Consider the following 23,073-nt stretch of genomic DNA (forward strand, 5'->3'; position numbering starts at 1 on the left):
TGAAAATCATATTTAACATCCAGATTACCACATATAGCAATATCACTCTAATTTTGACTTAAATTACCACATATAGCAATAGCTCACCGCCACCATGAATCACGTCGCAAAGCGGTTCTCCTTATAGTGTGCCACCAGGGACATATGGCTCAGGTCTTTCTTAACCATCTCATCTACAATAATGCATTTATTGTTAAGATTTGCATAACAGGAAGTACCGGTGTTAAAGTCAAGTAATGTATCAAGGAACTCAAATAATTGTTTGTCAGTAAACATCTTTCAAAGTTTACACCAAATGTACACGGACAATGGTTGTGTCCATGCAATGCTTTAAGTGACCATGTTGGGTACACCAATATAATGGAATGATAGGGTAAAAAAACATAATATAACTTCTGGTATATATCTCTACTGTTTGCATTTTAAATAATGCAGTTGAAAGACTAAGAATCGAACATTAGGCCCACCAACTATAAGAGAAGAACAAAGCACCAGACAGTTATTTTCATGGTAAGAAGTGGAATAACATCCCCATCTGCACACAACATTTCAGTAAATAGTTTAAATGGATTTTTATTCTTATGAGTAAAATACAAACAGTATAAGCATAATCACCATGCACTCTCGCGTGATAAAGTAGATGATGGATGGAGGAATGTCGGGCGATCTGATTTACAAATCAGGTTAGCAAGCTGCAATTTGATTTACAGTCATCATGAATTAACGCGCAAATATCCGGATCTACAGTCGAACACAAAACCTACAATTAAAAATCAATTTCGGTTCAACAAAAATTCCAGTTGCTAGCTTACCTATGAATTTGGACTTGGATTTTTTTATCCAATCACAGGAACTCTGCAATCCACATTCGCCGGATGCATGCAATCGACCGCACATTGAGAACAGACTCGTGATATTCAGATAACATACATATATGTCATTTATCAGTTTTATCATATTAATCATGCATTTTCTTTTTGTTTGATCCATGTTATGAATATCAATTGCAGACATGGATCCTGGACTCTGCCTGTCCCCATCATTTGACCGGTTCTAGGAAAGGATTCCCAGAAGTACCATCCGGTTGATAAGATGCTGCACACGCCAAAAGGAGAACCGCTTGAAGTAATACAATAAGGTCAGAAAAAGTCAGACAAAGTGAAGCTGAAAAAGGTATACTACGTACCTGGCTCAGAACATAATTTGATGTTAGTAGCTCAGCTAGACCTGGAAGGATACCGATTTTCTTTCCACGAAGGGCTCTGTGATATCTTCTGGCAAAATACTCCCATGGGCACATCATTCCAAGATGCAGGCAACAAGCTGTACTACATTCACGGGTTTAAGTATGTAGCAGGCAATTAAAGGAGAGCAAACCATTACACATAGTTTGTAATCTTCTGTAAACATGAACATGGTAATTGCCTGGGATTATGTCAGTAGCTGATATATGTAGGATTTACAAATACAGAGAAGCCCGTAAAGGCTAATTTGGGCTCGCACTTGTTGCTCAGGCTTCAATGGCAGTCAGATTCTGGGATGGCGCATTTCTTACTGCTGGGCTGTAAAAAAAATCTACTGATTATTCATACTTCCGTACCTTCATTTGTACTAGCTTGTTGGCCAAATCCTCAAACACTGATTATGCTTGTTAGGGTGTGTTTAGTTCATGCCAAAATTAGAAGTTTGATTGAAATTGAAACGATGTGACGGAAAAGTTGAAAATTTGAAGAAAAAGTTGAGAACTAAACAAGGCCTTGGTCAATAAACATGTTTGTTGGTTCGGTAACCAACTAGGATTCTTTGAAGGGAAGCCGGCCGACACAGGCTCTTCTATCTACATCTAGCAGCATCTGGCAGAGAAGATTACAAATTAACCTACTTCTCCCGATACATCTCCAATTCGGAGTCCAGCTTCGCATAAAGTTCTCCACTAGCCAAGCTGTAGTTGCAGAGTGAGCGCTCCTTGGCCTCAAAATTGTGTTCCTTCCATACCAGACAGGTAAAAAGAATGACCAAAGCATCAATACCTACCTCTATACTCTAGCTTTGACAACTTCTTTCGTGTGGCAACCACCACGAAATCAGATCCCCTTCAGCAGGTAACTGCCGTACGTGATAACCAATGAGCAGAGAATAGAGATGTTGCAGTCCATAACTCTCTTGTGTGGGAACATTTGAAGAACATATGCCAAAAGGAACTCCAGGTTACACCATTGGCCTTGGTGTGGTCGGCTTAGTTTGCAAGTTATCCACAGTCAAACACCGGCCTTTTAAGTGCCAAAAACATGAAAAAAATTTGAGTGCCAAAAAACATGATAAATACTCTAGTTGGAGTTTTGCTCTCGTTGTTGTGTATTCCTTGGGTACACTAATATTCAATCATTCATAAGGGGTACAAAGGCTGTGTTTAGTTCCACGCTTAAATTGGAAGTTTGAAGAAATTTGAACGATGTGACAAAAAAGTTGGAAGTTTGTGTGTGAAGGAAAATTCGATGTCACGGAAAAGTTGGAAGTTTGAAGAAAAAAATTGGAATCTAAACAGGGCCAAAGTGTTTGGATCGGTCCAGTGTGGTAGAGTTTTACGTCTCTCACCATGTTGTCTTGGATGAGCTTGTATTTCCATTTGCTAGCTGAATCAACTCAATCTTCCTTGAATTTAGTTCCATCCTCTTGCATCGTCTCCTCGTCTGCACTACCTTTTTCAAACCTCTGAACTAGTCATTGTAGCTGATCATGTGTAACCAGGTGCCCCTGAATCCTGTCAATAAGTTTGTACTTTTCGCAATTCAAGAAGATACCGTGGCAGTGGCATGAGGAGCCTCGATACGGCCACAATTCAACAAGTAGAGCACGGCCGCCGGAGGAGGGGACGCAAGACGCACGTGAGGACCAGGGGGATCGACAATAATGCACGTATCGGGTTGGCAGTCACCTGTGGCAATGGCGATGGCCGCAGTTGAGGAGGAGGGGGTGGCGTCAGATCGAGGAGAGGAACAAAGGGAGGCAGATCTGGCGTCTCCCGAGATCCCCAAATGTTGGCGACGGTGGCGACGTCAGAGAAACCACCGAGATGGTGTGGACTCGTGGTCATGGAGGCGTTGATGCGGCTTCCTATCATGCGCGCCCCCGCCCCCCGCCTCCTCTATCTCCACGCATGCGCGCACCCTTCTCCTCTTCCTCACCCTTATCTCTTTCCCTCCTCACCACACAGCGCGAGGGCCAGTGGGACTGTGGGAGCGGAGAGACGATGAAGACGTGCCAGGTACAAGTGCTGATGAAGAACAGCTAAATAGAGCAAGGCGGAAGGATAGATAGAATACGCATTCGAAGAATAAAAATGTGCAGTGAAATGAAAAGGATGTAAGTCTGACATGTGGGGTTCTAGGAATAGGCGTGTATCTAACAAGTAAGAAAAATGGAACAAGACAGGGAGAAAGGATATTTTGAGATACGTATAGTCAAATTAACATTTTCAACATACTTTGTGTCAACTTCGACACTATACAACCAGACATCCTACAGAAGATAAGTGCTTGCATCACTCAACTGTAATTAAAATTCTATGATTGCAATTTGTAAACTTTAAACATAAAAACAACAGCACCTTGATGTCGTTGCCCCTTGCATAATCCACAAAGTTTCCGTTTTCGTCAAAATATCCTCCTCCCTCTCTTGTTCCAAGTTAAAAAGGCTTTAGTTAAAAAAACTCTGATTTCTTCTTCAGTTCTGCTTCTTCCCATCCAAAGCTCCAAACAGAGCCGAAGAGAGAGAACAAAAAAAAAAGAAAGAAAGAAAAGCAGAGAGCCCACGCACGGTGCACGGCCCACAATCTGACAAGCACCCACCCACCGATCTGCCCCCTCGCTGCTGACGTCATCTCCGCCGCCACCCCCGCTCGCCGCCGACCCATGGAGCCACCGCCGCGGGGAACCAAGCGCCCGCTCCCGGCCGACGCCGACGCCGACGCCGACGCCGCCGGCGGAGACGACGACGACGGCGCTCTTCCCGGGTAACCCCCCCACAGTCCAGCCCCTCTTCCCCTCCCGCTTACTCCCCCCCTTCGTCTAGGAGATTCTCCCTCCGGCTAGGGTTTCGGCGTTATTGCCTCCCCCCTGCGTGTGGTTCTTATGGAGTTCGGGTGTGACGTTGGCAGGGAGCGCAAGCCGCGGTTCCCCAAGGGGAAGAAGGCCAAGTACCGGGACCCCGCCGCAGCCGCCGCGGCGGAGGGCATCGACGGCTTGATAAACCCCGAGCTCGCGGCGGAGCGGCGCGCGAGGCGACGCCACCGCAAGGACGAGGATGACCAGCAGGGAGTCGCCTCCGACGTCAGGGGATTCGAAGTGCGATACGAGGTAGGCCGTGCTTTCTATGGACTGAAGTCGCTAAGCTTGTTCTGCTTCGTGGATTGGATATAGTTAGCTGGCTATGCAGATGATTTTAGTGTTGGAATTGCACGTATTTTTGGAGTAAATTTTTGTAACCTGGCATTTTGTGGAAATATTCAGTAGACTGAACAAGTTTAGTATCCTAAGAGCATGCGGGATTACACTTAAACCAAAGAGGCTGCAGGGATACTTCAGTGGAAATGCATTAAGATTAAGATGGGAACTTTTGTTATGGATGTCTGAGTCCTGGTTAATGTTGCTGCAACTTTTTTATCCTACTTGAATGAGTACTGTGAACTAAGGAACCATTTTATAGTGCATATGTTTTCCCCCTTCATATTCTGAGTTAGAAAACACTATTCTCTGCTTCATTCTTTTTCTTGATATCATATGAATGTTGAGCCATGACTTTGATGCTATCCACCTGGCTATCATTGTTGGATAACACTGATTTGATGTTCAACAGGATAGTGCAAATTTGGTTGATGATGGCATTCGACTAGAGCCTTTTAACTTGGAACAAGAGAGGGAGGAAGGATATTTTGACGAAAACGGAAACTTTGTGGAGTACGCAAGGGGCAACGACATCAAGGTGCTGCTGTTTTTATGTTTTAAATTTTACAAATTGCAATCATGTAATTTTAATTATAGTTGAGTGATGCAAGCACTTATTTTCTGTAGGATGCCTGGTTGGATAGTGTTGAAGTTGACACAAAGTATGCTGAAAAGGTTCAAAAGAAGAGAGAGAAAGAGAAAGAAGAGGAGTTCCAGGATCTTTCATCCGATGATATTGGAAAGATAAAAAGAAGAATATCAAACATACTTGAGCCAGGCGAAACGGTATGTTTGAGTGTCTATTGTTTTTATGTATATGTGAAGTTATCACCCTATCTAATATTTGCCTCTTTGTAACCAAATAAATGCCTTTAGCTAAGAAGTAAGAAATGTTAAAGCAACTATGCTGTGCTTAGGCATCAAATGATATTGTAAAAGCACCTAATTCTTTTGAATGAGTTGAACACTGACCCTAAATCCCTAATCCTGTTATGCTATCAAATTCTCTCTTTTATTTGATGTTGGATATAGATCAATCTGTGCTGTCCGTATTGTGGTAAGTTTGGGGTTATTGTTCTATGCCACCGAATCTATTAGTCATGGGAATTCTAGTAAGAATTTTCTTTTAAGTCTCCAGAAAAGGTGCTTTGAATCAATTGTTGTACCAATTATGGGGAAAATGATATTGCTCTTAAAAAGGCACCAGATTTCCAAATGGAGCCTTATATGACTGTCCAAATTTAGTGATTTTTAACTGTAGTTATCCATTATCTTAAAGAGTTAAACCTGATAGCCTGATATAGTGGTTGCATATAAATCTTTGCTGCTGATGCTATGCTCGAACTATTCAACCCAACTTGCACCAAGGACAATGTTGTTTGTTGCATCATGCTATCATGTCAGCTTAATACTGAGCGAAGTTACATGCACATCCTTTGCTTCCTGCATATTTCTCCCTGTTGTGTAAAAAAGAGCATATCTATGCCAAACGAATTCCCCGTAAATTGTGACTTTCATTGCTTAGCAATCTCTAGGAACATATGTTTTTGCTATTCTGATTCTAGAGTGTAGGCTTACTAGTATTCTTGAAAAACTTGAGAAAGTGTCAGTTATTAATGCATAATAATGGTGTGTTGCTTCTCCACATGATATTTACTTGGCTTTGTGATACCTATTATTAATGGGACATTCTTTTGCTGGTCGTAACATTATGTGCTCCTCACATCATTGTTGCATCTTGAGTTCTTGACTTCCCAAGGTCTAAGGATCGTAACATACCCTAATAAAGCAGAAACACTGAATGAACCAAAAAATTGTCGCGAGACAAAAGAAACATGTTCTTTTTACTGGGAACAGTAGAGGACACCTTATGGTTAGATTTTTATGTAAAACAAGAATTTTATGTAAAAGAATCATGTAGAGTCTTTTGTATCAATAACTTCTGTGCCTACTAATACTTTCGACAATTCCCTGCCAGATAATACAAGCTTTGAAAAGATTGAAGAATACATCCAGTGATAAGCGTGGCAAGATGACTGAGGGGACCAAACGTATCTTTGATGAGTTGACAGAAGCTGCCATGAAGCTAATGGAGAACGGAGAGTATAGTATGTGCTTCTTTTATGCTTGATTCTCATTCTGTTTAGCTCTTAGCCTTCTGTTAGTCATTTCAGTGTGCAATTACGTTGTGTAGCCTTATAGTGATTTGCATCATCTTTACATCTTTATATGTTTCAATGTAGATGTTTATTCAGATGATCGGGAGACTTTTGAACGTGAGGCTGGTTAGTGTCCAATCACTAGCTAATTTGATTTCTGTTTTGCGGTTGTTATGTTCCCTTTCTAATGTTTCTACTTTTGTTACTTTCCATTTCTTAAATTTGACTCCCTCTGTCCCAAAATATAGCTACTTGTTCAGGTGCATAGCCAGAAGTAGCTATATTTTGGGATGGAGGTAGTACTCATGAGTTTTTTTTTTTTACTTCTCTCCATGTGTATGAAAATTGTGTCACTCTCATCATGTTTGTGTAAAAGAGATATTTTTTTGCCTATGTGGTTACTTTGGTATTTGAATTTCCCAAAAATATTGAGCTTGTTTTCTTGTAAAATGCACATGCAAAATGTGGGTGCTTGACAGCAGCTTTCAGTTCTTTGACATTATTAGAAAAAAGCATGTCGAGTCCATAGGTGTTTTGCTTGCTGCGTTGATGAGATGCTCTGATTCTCTTTCTTCTAGTAGAAGCAGATTCTCTGCATTGCTGCAGTTAATACATGCATACATTGACCTAGTTGAAAAGGAACATGAAGTACAATCCGACAGCCCCTGGGCTGTTCACACGTCATTGGGGCATTGATTTCCTTTTGAATAAAAGCTTCATGTTATCATGTTCATGTATACTGGTGGTAGATATAAATCTATTAGTTAACTTCACTGGGCAGTTAAACATATAAGAACACCATGTTTCACCAGTTAAAGATGCATCCACTACAGAAATTGATAGAAAGTGCCAAAAAAAAGAGAGCAGCATCTAGAGATTGTGGAACTGAAAACAGTGCAGTTACTTGTGTACCAGTTCTATCAGTAGTGTCTTGTGGCTGTATGTACATTGTATTTTAAGTGATTATGCAAATTATTCTAGAAATGTATCTTAACAGGGATTGCACCTTCTTATGTGCTTCAATTTTCATGCTTTTGCAGCGGGTTATGAACGTCTGGCACGTGCTCGTCTTGGTCTGCCAGAAGCTGAAGAAGATATGTTTGCAGACAGTCCAAAAGATAAAACCACTGCCTCGTTACTGGATATGGAGCCTGGTCCTTCAGCTGCCCATACCTCTACAACCACCACCACATCTAAGGAAGATGACAGTGACTTTGACATGTTTGGTGACGATGATGACAAGACCGATGTCAAACGTGATTCTGATGCAAATGCTGTAGGTTCAGGTTCGAATCCTGAACAAGTATCTCACGATGCTAATGAAACCTCAGGTGCAGAGAGTAAGTTGTGATATGCTGCTGATTTCTATTTGTGCTTGCTAAGCAACACGAACGTGACACATTTCCTTTGTAACTTTTAACAACTGTTGTTTCTGTTTTGATTAGTCTTTTTTTTGTTCCTTGCAGAAGGTGAGAATGGAAGTGTGAGCTCAGATTATGTTTATGATCCAACTTCAGGGTAGGTTACAGGTTTTAATTTATGCTACCATACTCAACTGTTACAGCCGATTTGAGTATCTCAGTTCTGGTTTTCTTTACTATCAGCATTACGACAAAATTATGCAGCCAATGCTGTAATTTTTGAATAGTTAGGTTATGTTAGTTACATTTGCTTTCCCGTTTTTATGCAGTTATTACTATAGCAGTAGCACGGGCTATTACTATGATTCTACATCTGGATGTTATTGCTCTGCATCTACAGGAGCCTGGTATTATTCTCCATCTTTCATTTACATGCAATGGCATTGGTTAGTTTTTGCGTGGGCTGTTTCCTTCTGGATGCAATAACACTATCTGTATGCTGGACAGTTCCCCTTTTAAGTACTTACGTCGAGGCCCCATTTTTATCACAATTGTGTATTTGGGTGCCATGAACCCAATTCATGACAGGGTTTAACATCTGCCAAAGGATGGATTGTTGGTGACCAACTTGAAGTAGAATGTTGGTAGCCAATGAACGACTTGAAGTAGTCCATTGCCTATTTTCGTGTGGAATGATTTCAAGTTGACATTTAAGCCTCCTATTCAGCTTACAGCTTAGTTGAGATACATGGGACAATATTCTTTAACTCAACTTCTAAATCCTTATGAAAATTTCTGGAGAAATGATATCCATGCAATTTAGAGTATAGCATAATATATTGTTTCCCATTTTACCCATATCTGTGTTCTGCATGTGTTCACGTCATTTTGAAAAATGGAATACCATATGGTTGATTTTAGCACTGACCGTTGCTTGTGAAGCATCTATGATTCATTACCTATGTTACTATGCCCACTAACATCCTGATATCCATGTGCCAGTTATTACATATTTTAGCTTCATTCTTTAGACATGGGTATGTGCCACATGGCCATTCAATTAATATTCCTTCAAACAAACTTTGATGGCGAGAGCTCATCTTACTAGTTGAGTGTGTGGGTGCATTCAGAGCGAAAATACATTTTCCCCATGCACTTGGTATACAATAAAGCTGCATATTATTAAATAACTTCAATTGTAGCAATATGAATTCCTAATTACCAAATCCTTATTACAGTTCTCTACAACTACCAACACTAACTTATAGAACTGCATGTGCTTATTTTATCTACCATGTATTTCAGGTACTCGTATGACGAACAAACTGGCGAATACAAAGAGATACAGTCTGAACAAGCCAGCACGGTCAATGAAACACCGGGAGATGGCATCAAAGAGTAGCCCGAGTACTTGTAATTGGCTCTCTCAAGTTAGCTTGTTTATTACACAGTGGGATGTAGCTTCAGTTTTTCGGTAGAGGGGCATTCGAATCTCACTTTTGTTTGTACAAGTACGGGGAGAATGAAAGGCTGTCTTACTACCATAGGATTTTATTTAGATATAGAGCAGAATGATCCGCTGAGTGCAACCCTTACGCCCACTTCTTTATTTTGCATTGCCCCATGGTCCATTTCCCTGTACAAATCTGTGACATGTAATATTCCCTGCCATGTTCAGCTTCACTGTGAGAAAGTCTCCATTGGCGTAACAAGACGAAACTATGAGATCAGAATGAGGTATCTGTTGATTCCAAGTTAAAAGCCCAGTTCTCCTAGTTCTTGCTATTGGTTGAATTCTAGGATTAATCAACTAATTATGGATTGGTCAAGCTGAAGAAACTGGCCTCCAAAATTGCAAAAGGTGGTCAAATCTGGAAGAAAACGAAAGATCAAACAGAAACTGAGCCGCACGATTGTGTGTGCTGGAAACCGACCCGCGTCGCGGTTTCTCCTAGAAGGTCGGAGCTTCTTTGGCTTTGGTCTACTACGAATCAGCGAGCCCGTGACACCGGGGATCGGATCGAGCAGAGATCCGATCGGAGGAGGCAGACGGAGAAGAAGAGTCAACAGACGGATCTTTGCCTGCCTGTGGTTTCAGCCTGTTTTAGGCTGTGTATGCGATCATTGCTGAACACAACTACCTGGCAATTGGCATGTTTTGCAATCATGGTATAAGCCCGTAGCCTGTTTCTCATGACAGGTTCTGCGGCTATATATGATGGCGGTTGAATGATAGTAAGACACTATCCTTTCATCAGAAACTCCTTACGATTTCCCCAAAAAAAAAAGAAAAAGAAAAGAAACTCCCTACTACTAATAACGTATAAATATAACTACATGTAACAATATATATTCTATCCATCCCAAAATATAATAACCTATAATTGGATGAGATATCTCCCAGTACTACGAATAACTACGAATCTGGATAGCTTCGATCCTAGGAAATGTTTCATCCGATTTTAGGTTTTTATATTTTGGGACGGAGGTAGTAGTTATTAGATTTTGGTTATTTAGATATACATACGTACTATCCAATAGTGTCCAAGGCGCCCCCGTCTATCACGGTGAAACCCATTTATTATATTTTAGAGGGATATATTTATAGTCATAAGATACATTTACTATTTCACGAGAACACATTTTATGATAAATATTCTATCATAATGTAAGATGTATTTATTATTTTACGAGAACACATTTAATAATCATGGAGGACTACATTCATCTTGTTTGGACTGAAAATTATTGCATTGGGTTATAGTGACATATACAAGATGCCTCCGTACCACCCATCGTCGGCCACCTTGGGTCTCTCCTCTCCCATTCTCTCTCTTCACCCACTCATCTTCTCTCTAGCTCTCTCATCGACTTATCCTGTCATCTCCTCTCTGGCTATTTCCTCATCCACTTTCCTTCTCTACCCACTTCGACACAATGTCTGACGACGGTAGAGGGGAACCTGCTGTGAGGGTTGAGAGAGCGGTGGCGGTGAAAACCATGAGAATCGAACAACATCACTCGTAGACGCGATGGTTGGAGGCGTGGGTGCGTCGGCTTAGGAATCAGGTGAGGCTTGATCAACGGTCATGGTGACCTTCATGTGGACTTCGACGACAATCTATACGTCCTCGACTCGGAGGAGGAAGACACTGGGTGGATACGAACTATGTCTGAGTCGGAGACGCAAGAAGTGGACATTATTGGCCCCTATGTCCTTGATTCAGAGGATGCACCAGTGGGAGACGGCGCCTTCTTTATCCCGGAGATACAAGATCCAAACATCATAGTTTATATTTGAGGTTACTGTTGAGATAATTTGTAATTTTTTACGCTTACTAGTTCTAGCGACTAGTGCTGTGGATTTGTTTTATTTGTGTATTATTTGCCTCCCACCGTGCGTGCTTGGTGTAGTAATAGTTCTGTAGATGTATTTTCACCACTATATACTCATCATTGCTATGTGAATATTATTCTATCTGTCTTTCTTTCTCATAAATAATTTATTAGGGGTATTCAAGTTATTTGCCTTCTCACTTGGTACTTACTCCATCCTGTAAAAGACAATCTAGTACTAGATATCCCAGTAAATCTGGACATCAGGATGTGTCACATCTAATAATAGATTGGTTTTTTTTCTATGAGATGGAGGTAGTATGTGAGATATGTCCTATAGCTGTAGTTATACTGCGACGGAGGGGGTATATAAAAGTTCTATAGATACGTTCTGTCCTGTTTCGTGCAGGGAAAAACAATCGATCAGCAGCAGGTTTCCGGAGAGCCCACAGTGATCCGATGTTTTCGTCGGAAGACTCTCTCACTCACGGTCGGTAAAATCCTGATCAAGTCCGATCGACAACCGTTTTGAAGCCTCGAGAGTCAAGAGTCAATCCCAGCTTGCATTCGCACGTACGTACGTGTGCAGCTAGCTACATCCAGTTGATCAGCCAACATTTTTCCCTCCTTAATTTTCAGAGCATTGACCACAGCCAAGATCTAGGCATGTCAAAATTAGTATTGATCTGCTCATGACCGTGCATATATATGTATATATCTTCCCGGCCAAAAGCATAGTATGTCGTGTCTCCCTCTCCACCATGCCTCCGTCTCCGGCTCGCCGCCGGCGGCCGGCCGGCTGCAACTTGAGATCGATCAAGATCGAATCTCCACACGTGCGTCAAGTGTGTTCATAACCACACGTGCGCATGCACGTGTGTTCTTCAGCCCAGCTTAGCAACTGCTTCCTCCGTTTCACAATGTAAATCATTCTAGTATTTTTCATAACATCAATATGAATGTGAAAAATACTAGAATGATTTACATTGTGAAACGGAGGGAGTAGTAGAATGTATTCTGGAATGAACTTATTTTGGTACAAACTGATGAAGTAAAAAATGAACTTATTTTGGAATATTTTGAAATGGAGGGAACATTTTTAGTAAAGCACTTTCGGTTATAAAACAAATATCACTGGTCAAAGCTAACTAGCTATTTTTTTAATTGATTGAATTAATAAAAGACAACTAAGCATAACGTACATAAGTACGAATTAATGTATAGGCGTGACCCAAGTAGAGACGACGTAGCAAGCTAGCAGGCGACAACACGTACGTACATACGTCGTCGCCGTCGTCTCCATGATGGTATTGTACGTGATCACCTGTTCAGGGCTAGCTAGCGCTAGCTTAATTAGCTCACATGAACCACGGCCAAATACGGAAACAACTGGGGGCGACCCGACTACGACTAGCTTAATTACCAGCAGGTTAAGCTACTTTTACTAATTAAGAAGCTACTACTAGCCGGATTAGGACAAGAAAGTTCGTATTCCAAGCCAACCCGTGACAGTACTCCCCTCCCCCTGAGTCGAGTCGGAATTCATCTCACGAAACAGCACATGCGTTTTGTTATACAATTCAAGCCATTGACATGTCCCGGTAATTAATTAATTAATTAATTTAATTATATGATCTGAGTTCGACTTTGACCACCATATGATTAATTAGGAGTATAGTCTATGATCCGTTTCCTATAAATACCAGCTGATCAATGAGCTAGCTAGCTCAGCATGCAATAACCATACTAATTAATTTCCAAATCGTCAAGCTCTAGCTAGCTAGCTCTCTACCAACTTATGCAGCAATTGGGCAGCGTCACGGCGGCGGCGCGTGACGTCGGATCGGAGTCGAGGAAGACGGCGGTGGCGGCGAGGCCGTCGTTGGAGGCGTTGGCCATGGCCGGGTACGAGTACGAGCACTGGCACCACCACCACCAGAGCGTCGGCGTCGATGAGGAGGAGGCGCCGCCGGTGCACCTGCTCGCCGTCGACGCGTTCCTGGAGGAGGCGGTGCCGGTGGACATGGTGGCGGCGGCGCGGCGGGAGGAGGAGGCGCGGCTCCGGCGCGGCGGGCGGCCGCGGAGCCGGGAGGACGGCATGAAGGAGATGCTCAGGCTTTGGGCCAAATCGGTGGCCAGGAAGGCGATAGCCAGCGTTGTTGTTAATTAAATTAACCAACAATAACCATAGGATTATTGTTGTATATGCAATGCAGTAGCTAGGATATGCTAATTGTTTTTCTTCCTTGTTAGATTCTTTTCTTGTTAGGACATTGATTGATTTGTTTGATTCGTTCTATTAACTGATGAAGACGATGTTGTCATGTATTTGTTTTCACATGATGTTGCAATAATAATCATTTGATTATTTTTTTATGAGAAACACACGTGGATCTTCCGGCTAGCTTCACAAGGTGGTGGGCTAGACGACCTAGGTTCGAAGCTTTACCCCTTCTAATTATTTAATGTTAGGTCATTTCTTAATATTCGTGCTAATAATTTTGTTTTTAAGTTGTGTTTAAGTGATCAAAGTGGATCTCTCGGTCGATGCTCGATGGTTATATTAAAAACTTCAAATCCAACTGCTTTTATTTGCCTCCTTCCCTAACCAACCAATCGACTAGCTTCTTTTTTCTTCGACCGAGCTCACTTTACATATGTTAATTCCTAAATTCCTACCACCTCACGCCCTTGCTCATCGTTAGCTCACAAAGGGGTTCTCGTGGCACTATTGCCACATGTGTACACCAATATTCTAAATCTCTGGCTAAGCCTCTTAGCGGTTGAGCTCTCCAACAGCTAAGAGCAGTTATAGCCGGCTATAGCTACAACTAAAAAATTTAGCAGTTTTCTAAAATATAAGAAAAAAAAAGACATCTTATAACATGAATTCTCTGCAAATTAATCGCCGAAGAGATGAGCCATGTGGCAAGTCCTTATTCACGGAACGGTCTCCACGCAAAAAAAAAGGCGAACATACATGCATCGGGAAAGATCGAGAAAAGAAAAAAAAAAAGAACACTGCGTTGTGCTATGGGAGGGCCTAGCATTTAGCCAGGCCTTGCATACACGTATGGGCCTGACGCCCCACGTACCATTCGCATGAAAAATAACAAAAGAACTGCAGTAGATTGTTTCTCATGTATCAAACTCCCATCAAGAAAATCCCTTTTGGTATACGAGGCGTGTGCATGCTTGGCGAACAGAAAACTATAGAGAATTATAGGGAAAAAAGTACTCCCAATGATAATTTTTTCAACATTAAAAATAAGAATTTTCAGTCTATTTTTATGAACTTGGATCATTAGTTTGAGTTTATAAGATCATGATAGTACTTTTCCAATTAACTTTATATATATTATTTTTATGTGTTTGATAAACTAAACTATGGCTGCATTATTTCATGGGAGTTGGGAAACACTCCCTCCGCATGGATGGAATGTTATTAGTGGCCAAGTTACATATGTTTGGCCAAATATTTATGGCCGGATGGAGCAATAGAGAACTGAATAAATAAAAAATGAAGGGAAAGAAAAGGGGAAAATATTAGGATTTCTAACCCATGATAATTTTTTTCCGTAAATGCAATTACTTCATACTAAATCAAAATCGAGGTAAGTAACTTCATGATAGTAACATCATATATTTCTAGAAAATAAAACAATAAATAGTGAAATTAAAAGCACCAAACAAGTAGTAACAAGAATCTTAGTATTAAAAATCTTCAAATACATACAATCTACTACAGGTTTAATTGAAAATAAAGAAAATATAAGCAAAATTACAAATACATAAGCAAGTAACACTAAGAATTTTCATATAATGTCGAAAATACAGTTAAGACAAGTACCATTACCATGTTGATATCTTATATTTCTATAGAACTAACAACAATTGCTTTGGTAGAAATCAATAGCTTATAGTAATACACATGGTAATACATACACACATGGCTATAAGTTTATTGGCGTGCCAACCGGCACGCTAATTTTCTAGTATCACTTATTTGATTGCACATAGAGTTCATCACCAATTCAAATTTCATCACCAATTTAAAATCGGAAAACATCATATACAAAACATTTGGCATTTGAACAATCTGAATCAGAGAATGTTTTCTTGTCTGTATATTGCTCCGGCAGGGACATGCTGCTGCTCGGAGTCAGGGACGCGATGGAAAGGAGGATTGGTGAAGGGGGCAGGGAGGAATGGTGGCCGTTCGTCGTTGCGAGGAAACAGCAGCCCCTGCCACCTCCAGGAGAAGAAGCTGCATCCACCGCAGCTGCGGCCAGGAGAAGCACCGCCGCTTCCGCTGCCACAGCATGTCAGAGCGACTGCTGTTGCTTGGTGGGAGGAGCTGCCGCTGCTGCTTGGGGGCAGGAACCGCCGCCGCTGCCGACCGCAATTGCCCCTGCCGCTGCCGCCGCAACTTTGGGGATGGGAGTCGGGGATTAGGGGAGAAGAAGAGAACACGGGTGTGGATGGGGAGTGGGGGATTAGGGTTTAGTTTTGGGCTGGGCTTTTGGCCTTTTGGGCTGAACTTCGTGGGCCTCACACGTCAAAAGTATATTTTTCAGTTTTGCTGCCGCTAAGTGCAGCTATCTTCGGCTATTTTGGCGGCTATCTCCGACTAACTGTAGCTATTAGCGGCCAATAAATCGTAGCGTCAAAATTGGTATATCCTAGCTATTCCCCTCCCCATTCTTTATCTTTGGCTATAGCGGCAGCTATAGCCGGAGATTTAGAACATTGGTGTACGCACATATCTTAATTTTTTAATTGATTAGTAACTGTATTACTAAAGGCAGAAAAAATTCATTGGCTTATCAAATTCTCTATCAAGCTATGAAAAAAATCCAACAAATAACATAAACAAATCGTTCACCATTGATCCGCCGCCCCCTATTTAACCTATTTCTAGTTACCTCGTGTTCATCTAACTCTATTATTTTGATCTTAGCAAAGAAAAGGGATTATCTTTTGACAACAAGAGTTCTTTGGTTGGAAAAGGTTCTTTTAAGGAAGACCTTTATTTGTTCCTCCATTTGAAATGGGTGTGATACAGAGAAATCTTCTTATTTCTTGGCTATCTTCATTTTTTCCATTACTTTTTAGTCTAATATTTTGTTTTCGTTGAATCTGTTTTTCAATTGAAGAAAATTATAATGGCAGAGATCTCCCATGTTGTTATTCTGTAAAAAAAAAACTGATAACAACTTTAGTGTTGAACCGAACCAAGAAGTATTCTTGATGTGTAGTTGGTCTAATGTGCACCCTAGTAGTAAAAGGCTAAATGTCGTTAAATAAGGTACTTACTCCTTTAACATCATTTACTTCAAAGCCCATGCAAATGTAATAAAAAGCACAAATTATTATTACCTTTTTTACATAACACTAGTTTTTTTTTTAGAAAATTCATGGGGGGGGGGGAGAGATTCCCCACCTGAATTCATTGATCATTAGGATGCAATAGGAATAGGAAGTTCAGTTATACATCAAGAGAGTGAATAGACGAAGAAAAAAGAGATTTCCAAGCCGAGACTACATGATGATCATCAAACTTTAGTCGCTCAGCCCACATGGTGGCTTCAGTGACACACATAGTGAAAATCCGGAGCAGGGAAGCTTCTTCATGTCTGAAGACCACTCCATGGCGATGATTCCAAAGGCACCAGAAGCACAAGAGATAAAACACCCTAAAATGTTTGCCAGGAATTTGATGAGGCGGGAGAAGGGAGGCCAGCTCGCTCATTGATGTAATGTTGATCTGGATATGAAGGTTGTTCCAAAATGCCGCAGCAAAAGGGCAATGCAAACACAAATGCGAAGCCGTTTCTTCAGGGGTATTGCAAAGATCACAGTCAGGGGAGGACACAATGTTTTTCTTATGAAGGTTTCTCTTCGTCGGGAGTCGATCTTTAGCCAGGAGCCAGGCAAAGAACTGGACTTTGAGCGGAGCCTTATTATTCCATATAGACATCCAGTTGGGGCAGGGGGGAAGTCCGCAACATTGAGCTAGGTATGCATGGCTTGTCTTCAGAATATCATTGTTATGAATTGACCTACGCACATCCATTTGGCCATTTGTCACTGGGTGCTCAGCCAGGAGGGCACAAAGGCATGTAAATTGATCAGATGCAACCGACGTTAGTCGGGGGGGGGGGGCAAAGTGCCCCCTCAAATCCAGCGAAAGGACTTTGGCCACCGAGTCATTTTTGCTGAGCGAGTGTGTGTATAACGACGCAAATTTGTCTGCCAGGACGCAGTCACCACACCAGCGATCATGCCAGAACGAAGTTCGGCAGCCATCCCCCACCAGAACTGAGGTGTTGTGCTGAAGAAGCGGCAGGAGGGTCGTTAGTGAATCGTAGTGAGGGCCGAGTGAGGTTTGCAGCAAATTGAAATTAGAAATCTCTTCCCAAACCCATTTAGCCTAGGTAGAATGACCGGAGTGAAGGTGATGAAGTCTTCTTGTGAGTAGTGCATTATTTTGATTGCCTATATCTTTGATCCCGAGTCCTCCAAATTGCTTCGGTGTGCAGATTGAATCCCAGGAAACTAAGCACCTTGCCCCACTGCAAGTGTCTTCACCTGTCCAGAGGAAGGCTCTTCTCTTTTTTTGTCAAATCTTCAACAACCCCTTTGGGAATTTTGATGGCAGACATGGCGTATACAGGTATGATGTCCAGGACAGCATTCACCAGCACTAATCTCTCCGCATATGATAGAAGGCGAGCTTGCCAGCCAGCAAGGTATCTGTCAGCTCGAGCGATCATTGGTTGTAATTCTCCTTTTCTAACCTTAGATGGAGTCAAAGGCAGGCTGAGATAGGACATGGGGAAATCCTCAATTTTGCATTGGAGGATCTGAGCGAGGCTTGTAGCCTCATCCTCCGGCGTGTGCATTGCGATTAGAGTACTTTTGGCATAGTTGATTTTCAGACCAGAAGCAAGAGCGAATTGATCCAGGGTGTTTTTCAGCAGCTGGATGTCTTGTATTGAGGATCTGCAAACTAAAATTGTATCATCCGCATATTGGAGGGTAGCACATGTTTGATCAGTATAAATAGGAGAGCAGAGATCCATGAACACCACAGCTCAGGGAAGCCTCTTACGCGGAGAATTTCAAGGAGACTGATCCAGGTCACCGAGTCGAATGCTTTGGCAAAATCCAATTTAACGATGGCAGTGGGTAACTTCCTCTTATGACAGCATTGAATCAACTCACTTGCATAAATGAAGTTTTCAGATATACTTCTTCCTTTCAAGAAACCAGTTTGGTCAGCATCAATGAGCTCGGGGAGTACCATTTGCAGCCTGTTAGCAAGCGCTTTTGCAATGATTTTAACTAAACAGTTTTGCAGGGAAATTGGGCGGTATCCATCAGGTGTGTTCTCCTTCCTAGGTTTTGGAAACAGGACAATATAGGCTCTATTAATTTGCTCCAGATCAGCCTCATTTGCGTGAAAACTCTGCATCATTAGCATAACATCAGATGATATTGTTCCCCAGGCAGCCTGATAAAACCCCGGTCCAAACCCATCCGGGCCCGGCGCACTGTTCCTGTCCATTTGCCGGATTGCCAACAGTATTTCAGTCTGGGTGAATAGAGCGATCAGACTGTCACAATTCCAAATGCGATGACTATACAACGCTGCAAGATCAAAATGCCACTCAGGATTTGAGGTAGACCATAGAATTGCACTGTAATAATCATGCATGATCGACGCCTTAGCAGCATGATCAGAGAATTCGACACCCTGAACTTTAATCAAGCGTACATAAGTTTTGCGATGATTGTTGGACGCATGGGCTTTGAAGAAATTAGTGTTATCAATCCCCAGCTTAATCCTTCTGATCTTCCCACGTTGCTTCCAGTACGCTGCTTTTTGAAGCTGTAAAGAGGTGAACTTCTCTGAACAAGCTGCCTGAGAGTAAGTTCCGCCGGCGACAGAGGCCTATTCTCTTCCTGAAAGTCCAAGTAATCAATAACAAATCTGCAATCGTCCTCCACTCCACATCCGTCCTTGTTTAATTTTGCCCAGGCTTTAACATTGGATCGAACTTTTTTGAGGTTAGCAGCAATGACCGCCGCCCCATCAACATCCCCCTGGGAGGGGTTCCAGTTTGCTAGCGCAGCCGGCAAGAAGGATGATTTATGAAGGTAGGAGTTTTCGAAACGGAAGATTTGTGGCTTGGGGACTTTAGTGGAGGCTGAGACAACAAGAGGGACATGGTCCGAAGTGGTTCTTGTGTTAGATTTCAGGTGAGTCATTGGGAAAGTGTTGCTCCAGTCTAGGTTGATAAAGGCACGGTCTAGACGAGCTAAGACAGGTTCATCCCTTTTGTTCGTCCAAGTATACAGTCTATCTAAAAGGGGGAGCTCAATTAGGGATAGCTGATCAAGGGTATCATTGAACTTGGAAGCAAGGGAGGAACGGAAGTAATCGTTGTTCTTTTCTGATGGGGGAACGGATTAGGTTAAAGTCTCCGATAAGAAGCCAAGGTCCCGAGATGGTTCTATCAAGATCAATCAGCTCAACAAGGAAATCATCAGTGTAGGCCTGGTCGGATGGAGCATAAACATTGGTGACAGTGAAGGAGATCGAATCAATCAGAGATTCAAAAGAAATCGAAAGCGTATGATGACGAGAGATATACTAAGTTTTCAAGAGCAAAGTGCTATCCCAGGCATGAAATCAGCAAGATAGGTGGGAAGGAAAGCACGAGCTTTCGCAGGAGTAACAATAGCAAGCTTTGTCTCTTGCAACATAACTAGAAGAGGTCTTTCACATAATATATCATTAAGAACAACATCACATTTAGTCTTATCCCCTAGGCCTCTAACATTCCATGAAAGAACAGAAAGACATCGAGAGTTAGCAGCCATTGGAGAACCTAGTAGCACCATAGCTAAATAAGGATTAGATAGGAAGGGGGTTAGCCGAGTAGGGGAGGACCAACAAAACATCCCTACCCCGAGAGGCCCATTGCTTAAGCCGCATCTTCATCCAGCGTAGCTAGCACCTTGTTGAGCTGAGCAACATCATGGTCATCCAGGCCACAAGTGACAGCCAGATCTTTGAGCGCTTCAGGGGTGGTTGCAGAGTCCCAATCAAGTAGCTTATGCTTAGCCACCACCTGGTTCAGCTTGACAGAGCACTTGGAGAGTTATTCCTTCAACTTCAGTCTAGCAGCCTTCCCAGCAACAGTCTGAAAGCGAGCTGCTTCCTAAGCTGCCAGGCGACTGCTTTGCCTGCGCTTGACAATCTCCTCATTGGCTCGCTTCTTGTCGCCTTTGGTTTTCCTGACTGAGTAGGTCTGATCTGGTTCAGTGTCTTCATGAGGGAGATGTTCAGTCAGAGTCGGCAGTGATAAGTCTTTCAAGTGCCCGATCACTGGATCATCCACCAACTCTGTGATATGAACTGAACTCCAAACATGCAGGTTATCTTCAAACTGAGGAGGAGGAGCTGTAAGCGGAACAACAAAGTCATATTGGAGATTGTTCTGTGTCCCCCCTCCCGCATTCTGATTCTGATTCTGGGCTGACCAGGATTGATTGGAGGCGGCGGTAGTGGGGCTTGAGAGAAATGGCGTCCTGGGTTAGGGACAACAAGGACTGGGAAGTGGTGTGTGTATGTGCCATTGTCATCGAAGTTCTGACTCGCGTCCCATGTCCTGATGATCTTGATTTTTGCCACAGCAATATCACCATTTCGAAGCCACACAAACATAGCTGGAAGGACCGGCTGGCCCGGGTATTGTTGGACAACCAGACAGAGGAACGACATGTCGTCCCCATATACACATTCATCATCGATTTCAATCACAAAAGCAACCCCAATGAACAGGTTTCTGATACGGCCTGGAATGCGGTGTTCAGGGGGCCAATCCAGAACTTCCAACTCAGTTAACTTGTCAAGCGGTTGGTGAAAGCAGGTTTCATTGTCCTCAGGCTTCTCCAGGACAAGGATGTGCCCTTCTGCCATCATGGTCCCAGGGAAATCCACCGCAGCATCCCGATCCTCAGGAGTACTAAATCTGACAAACATAGCTCCCCTCCTAGCAGGGTTCAAGGAGAAGTGAATGTGAGGGAGGTACTCTCTCATTGCTTCCCAGATCACACGCGACGGTTCTGAAGCCGCAGGGTACAGGAACGCAGATGCATAGTGAGCAGTAATCCGCATGTCAGCATAGGGAGCAAACATGTCATAGTGGAGAGGGTACATGCGAAGCAGTTCTGCAAAAGCTGGATTGAGCTGAGCAAGAAACTGGTTGAGCTGGCCTGTCTGCGGGCTGTCGGCTGAGGAAATATCATCTGACTCAACCTCTATTGAGGAAGAGCTGCTCGGTGTCCCAGTTGGACGAGACCCACCCGACCCCAGGTGAGGTAAGCGAGCCCTCCTCGATGCAGGTGGAGGAGGGGACCTACTGTTGAAAGAGACAACAGGGACACGAGCAGGTCGGCTTGCAGTACCCGACTCACACATAAAGATGTCCTTCACCTCATCTGGTTCACTAATGACTGGCAGAGCAGCACCAACAATCGACAGGGGGGATTTCCCCTTCGGTCTAGACGGACCAGCAACCGCGGTGCGGTGAGCCGCCAGAATAGCCAGACATGGGTGGGGCAAAGGAGCAGAGGCAAACAGTTGTTCCAGATCAAAAGATACCTCATTATCCCAGTAGTTCAGACCTCCATCTTGCCCCTCGCTAGCAGCAGTCTGGTCCCCAGCCAGCATGTCAGCAGCAAAAGTTGCAGCCAGAACAGCATCTTCTCCACTGAGCACTTGAGCAGTCGCACTCTCCATCTTGACTGAGTGAAGCGAGTTAGGATAGGGTTTTTTTTGGAAGTGGTGTTGCAGGCGGAGCGGTGGTGGCGCAGGATTTTTTGATCCAGCGGCTTTGGAAGATGGATGGGCAAGTTGTTGGTTGGAGGGGATGGGTGGTACGGGAACTCGTGGGGATTTGCCCCGGCGAGAGTGAGGCATGGCAATCGGACTGGCGGTGCCCCATGCCACGGCAAGCTGCACAGACAACGGGGTCTCGGCAGTACTCAACTGTGTGGTCATGGCTCAAACAGCGGAAACAGCGATGGAACATGGAGAGGGGGGCTTTCCGCGGCGCAAGGTTGGAGGTGGACGAAGGGCTAGTAGGTGGGGCGAGTAACGCGTCGCGGTAAGTGCGGTGCTCAGTCCTGGAGGGTCGGCAGATGGGAGTAAATCATCGGTAGGCAGAGCAGCATTAGTGGCTAGAGTAGAGACTTCCTAAACTGGCATTAAGGTCGGAACACTGTTACTGCATGTATTTTGAACTGCCACGTCCAAGGCGGGAAGAAACTTTGACTGAGAGGAAATCTCATCCAGCTGATTGAGGAAATCTGATTTCACAGCAAGAACAGCTGATTAAATGGTGAGGTGGAGCGAGATCCCTTTCTGTTGCATCACTGACGAGCCCGACAAAATCATAGTAGAAGCCACATTGGAGCTAGCAACCTCTGTACGGAACAAGCCTAATCCCAAACTGACCACCAAGAAGGATTGCGAAAATGAACTGAACCAGAAATTCAGAATGTTCTTAATGGAGAATGAGTTAAAGCTAGAATTCCTAGAGGAGACTGCAATCCAAAGGGGAGCAATCCGGTCAGAGCGGTGTTTAAGATCACCCGAGGGGCAGACAGAGGAGTGAAAGTTGTGCAAAATGAGGCTACTGAAAAGGGCACTAGGTTTTAGAGGAGAAGAAAGGTGGGGGATAAACCGAGCGCGGGGACGAA

General features: G+C 43.2%; 1 protein-coding gene across 4 annotated transcripts; it reads left to right on the forward strand.

Moving 5' to 3' along the window:
- Positions 1-3,828: 3,828 nt before the first annotated feature.
- On the forward strand, positions 3,829-9,645 carry LOC4346897 (uncharacterized). Of its 4 annotated transcripts, none has more exons than XM_015795804.3 (10): positions 3,829-4,012; positions 4,157-4,355; positions 4,855-4,980; positions 5,070-5,228; positions 6,421-6,550; positions 6,686-6,727; positions 7,642-7,941; positions 8,068-8,119; positions 8,292-8,369; positions 9,268-9,645. In XM_015795804.3, exons 1-10 carry the CDS (start codon positions 3,912-3,914, stop codon positions 9,362-9,364), a joined length of 1,284 nt encoding a protein of 427 aa, XP_015651290.1. In that variant the 5' UTR covers positions 3,829-3,911; the 3' UTR covers positions 9,365-9,645. The 4 variants fall into 4 exon arrangements, with proteins under 4 accessions (XP_015651290.1, XP_015651288.1, XP_015651289.1 ...); XM_015795802.3 differs by having other exon boundaries at positions 7,642-7,932; XM_015795803.3 differs by lacking the exon at positions 6,686-6,727.
- Positions 9,646-23,073: the final 13,428 nt, after the last annotated feature.

This window comes from Oryza sativa, chromosome 9 (genome assembly GCF_034140825.1).
Source record: "Oryza sativa Japonica Group chromosome 9, ASM3414082v1".
NCBI classification, from domain to species: Eukaryota; Viridiplantae; Streptophyta; class Magnoliopsida; order Poales; family Poaceae; genus Oryza; species Oryza sativa.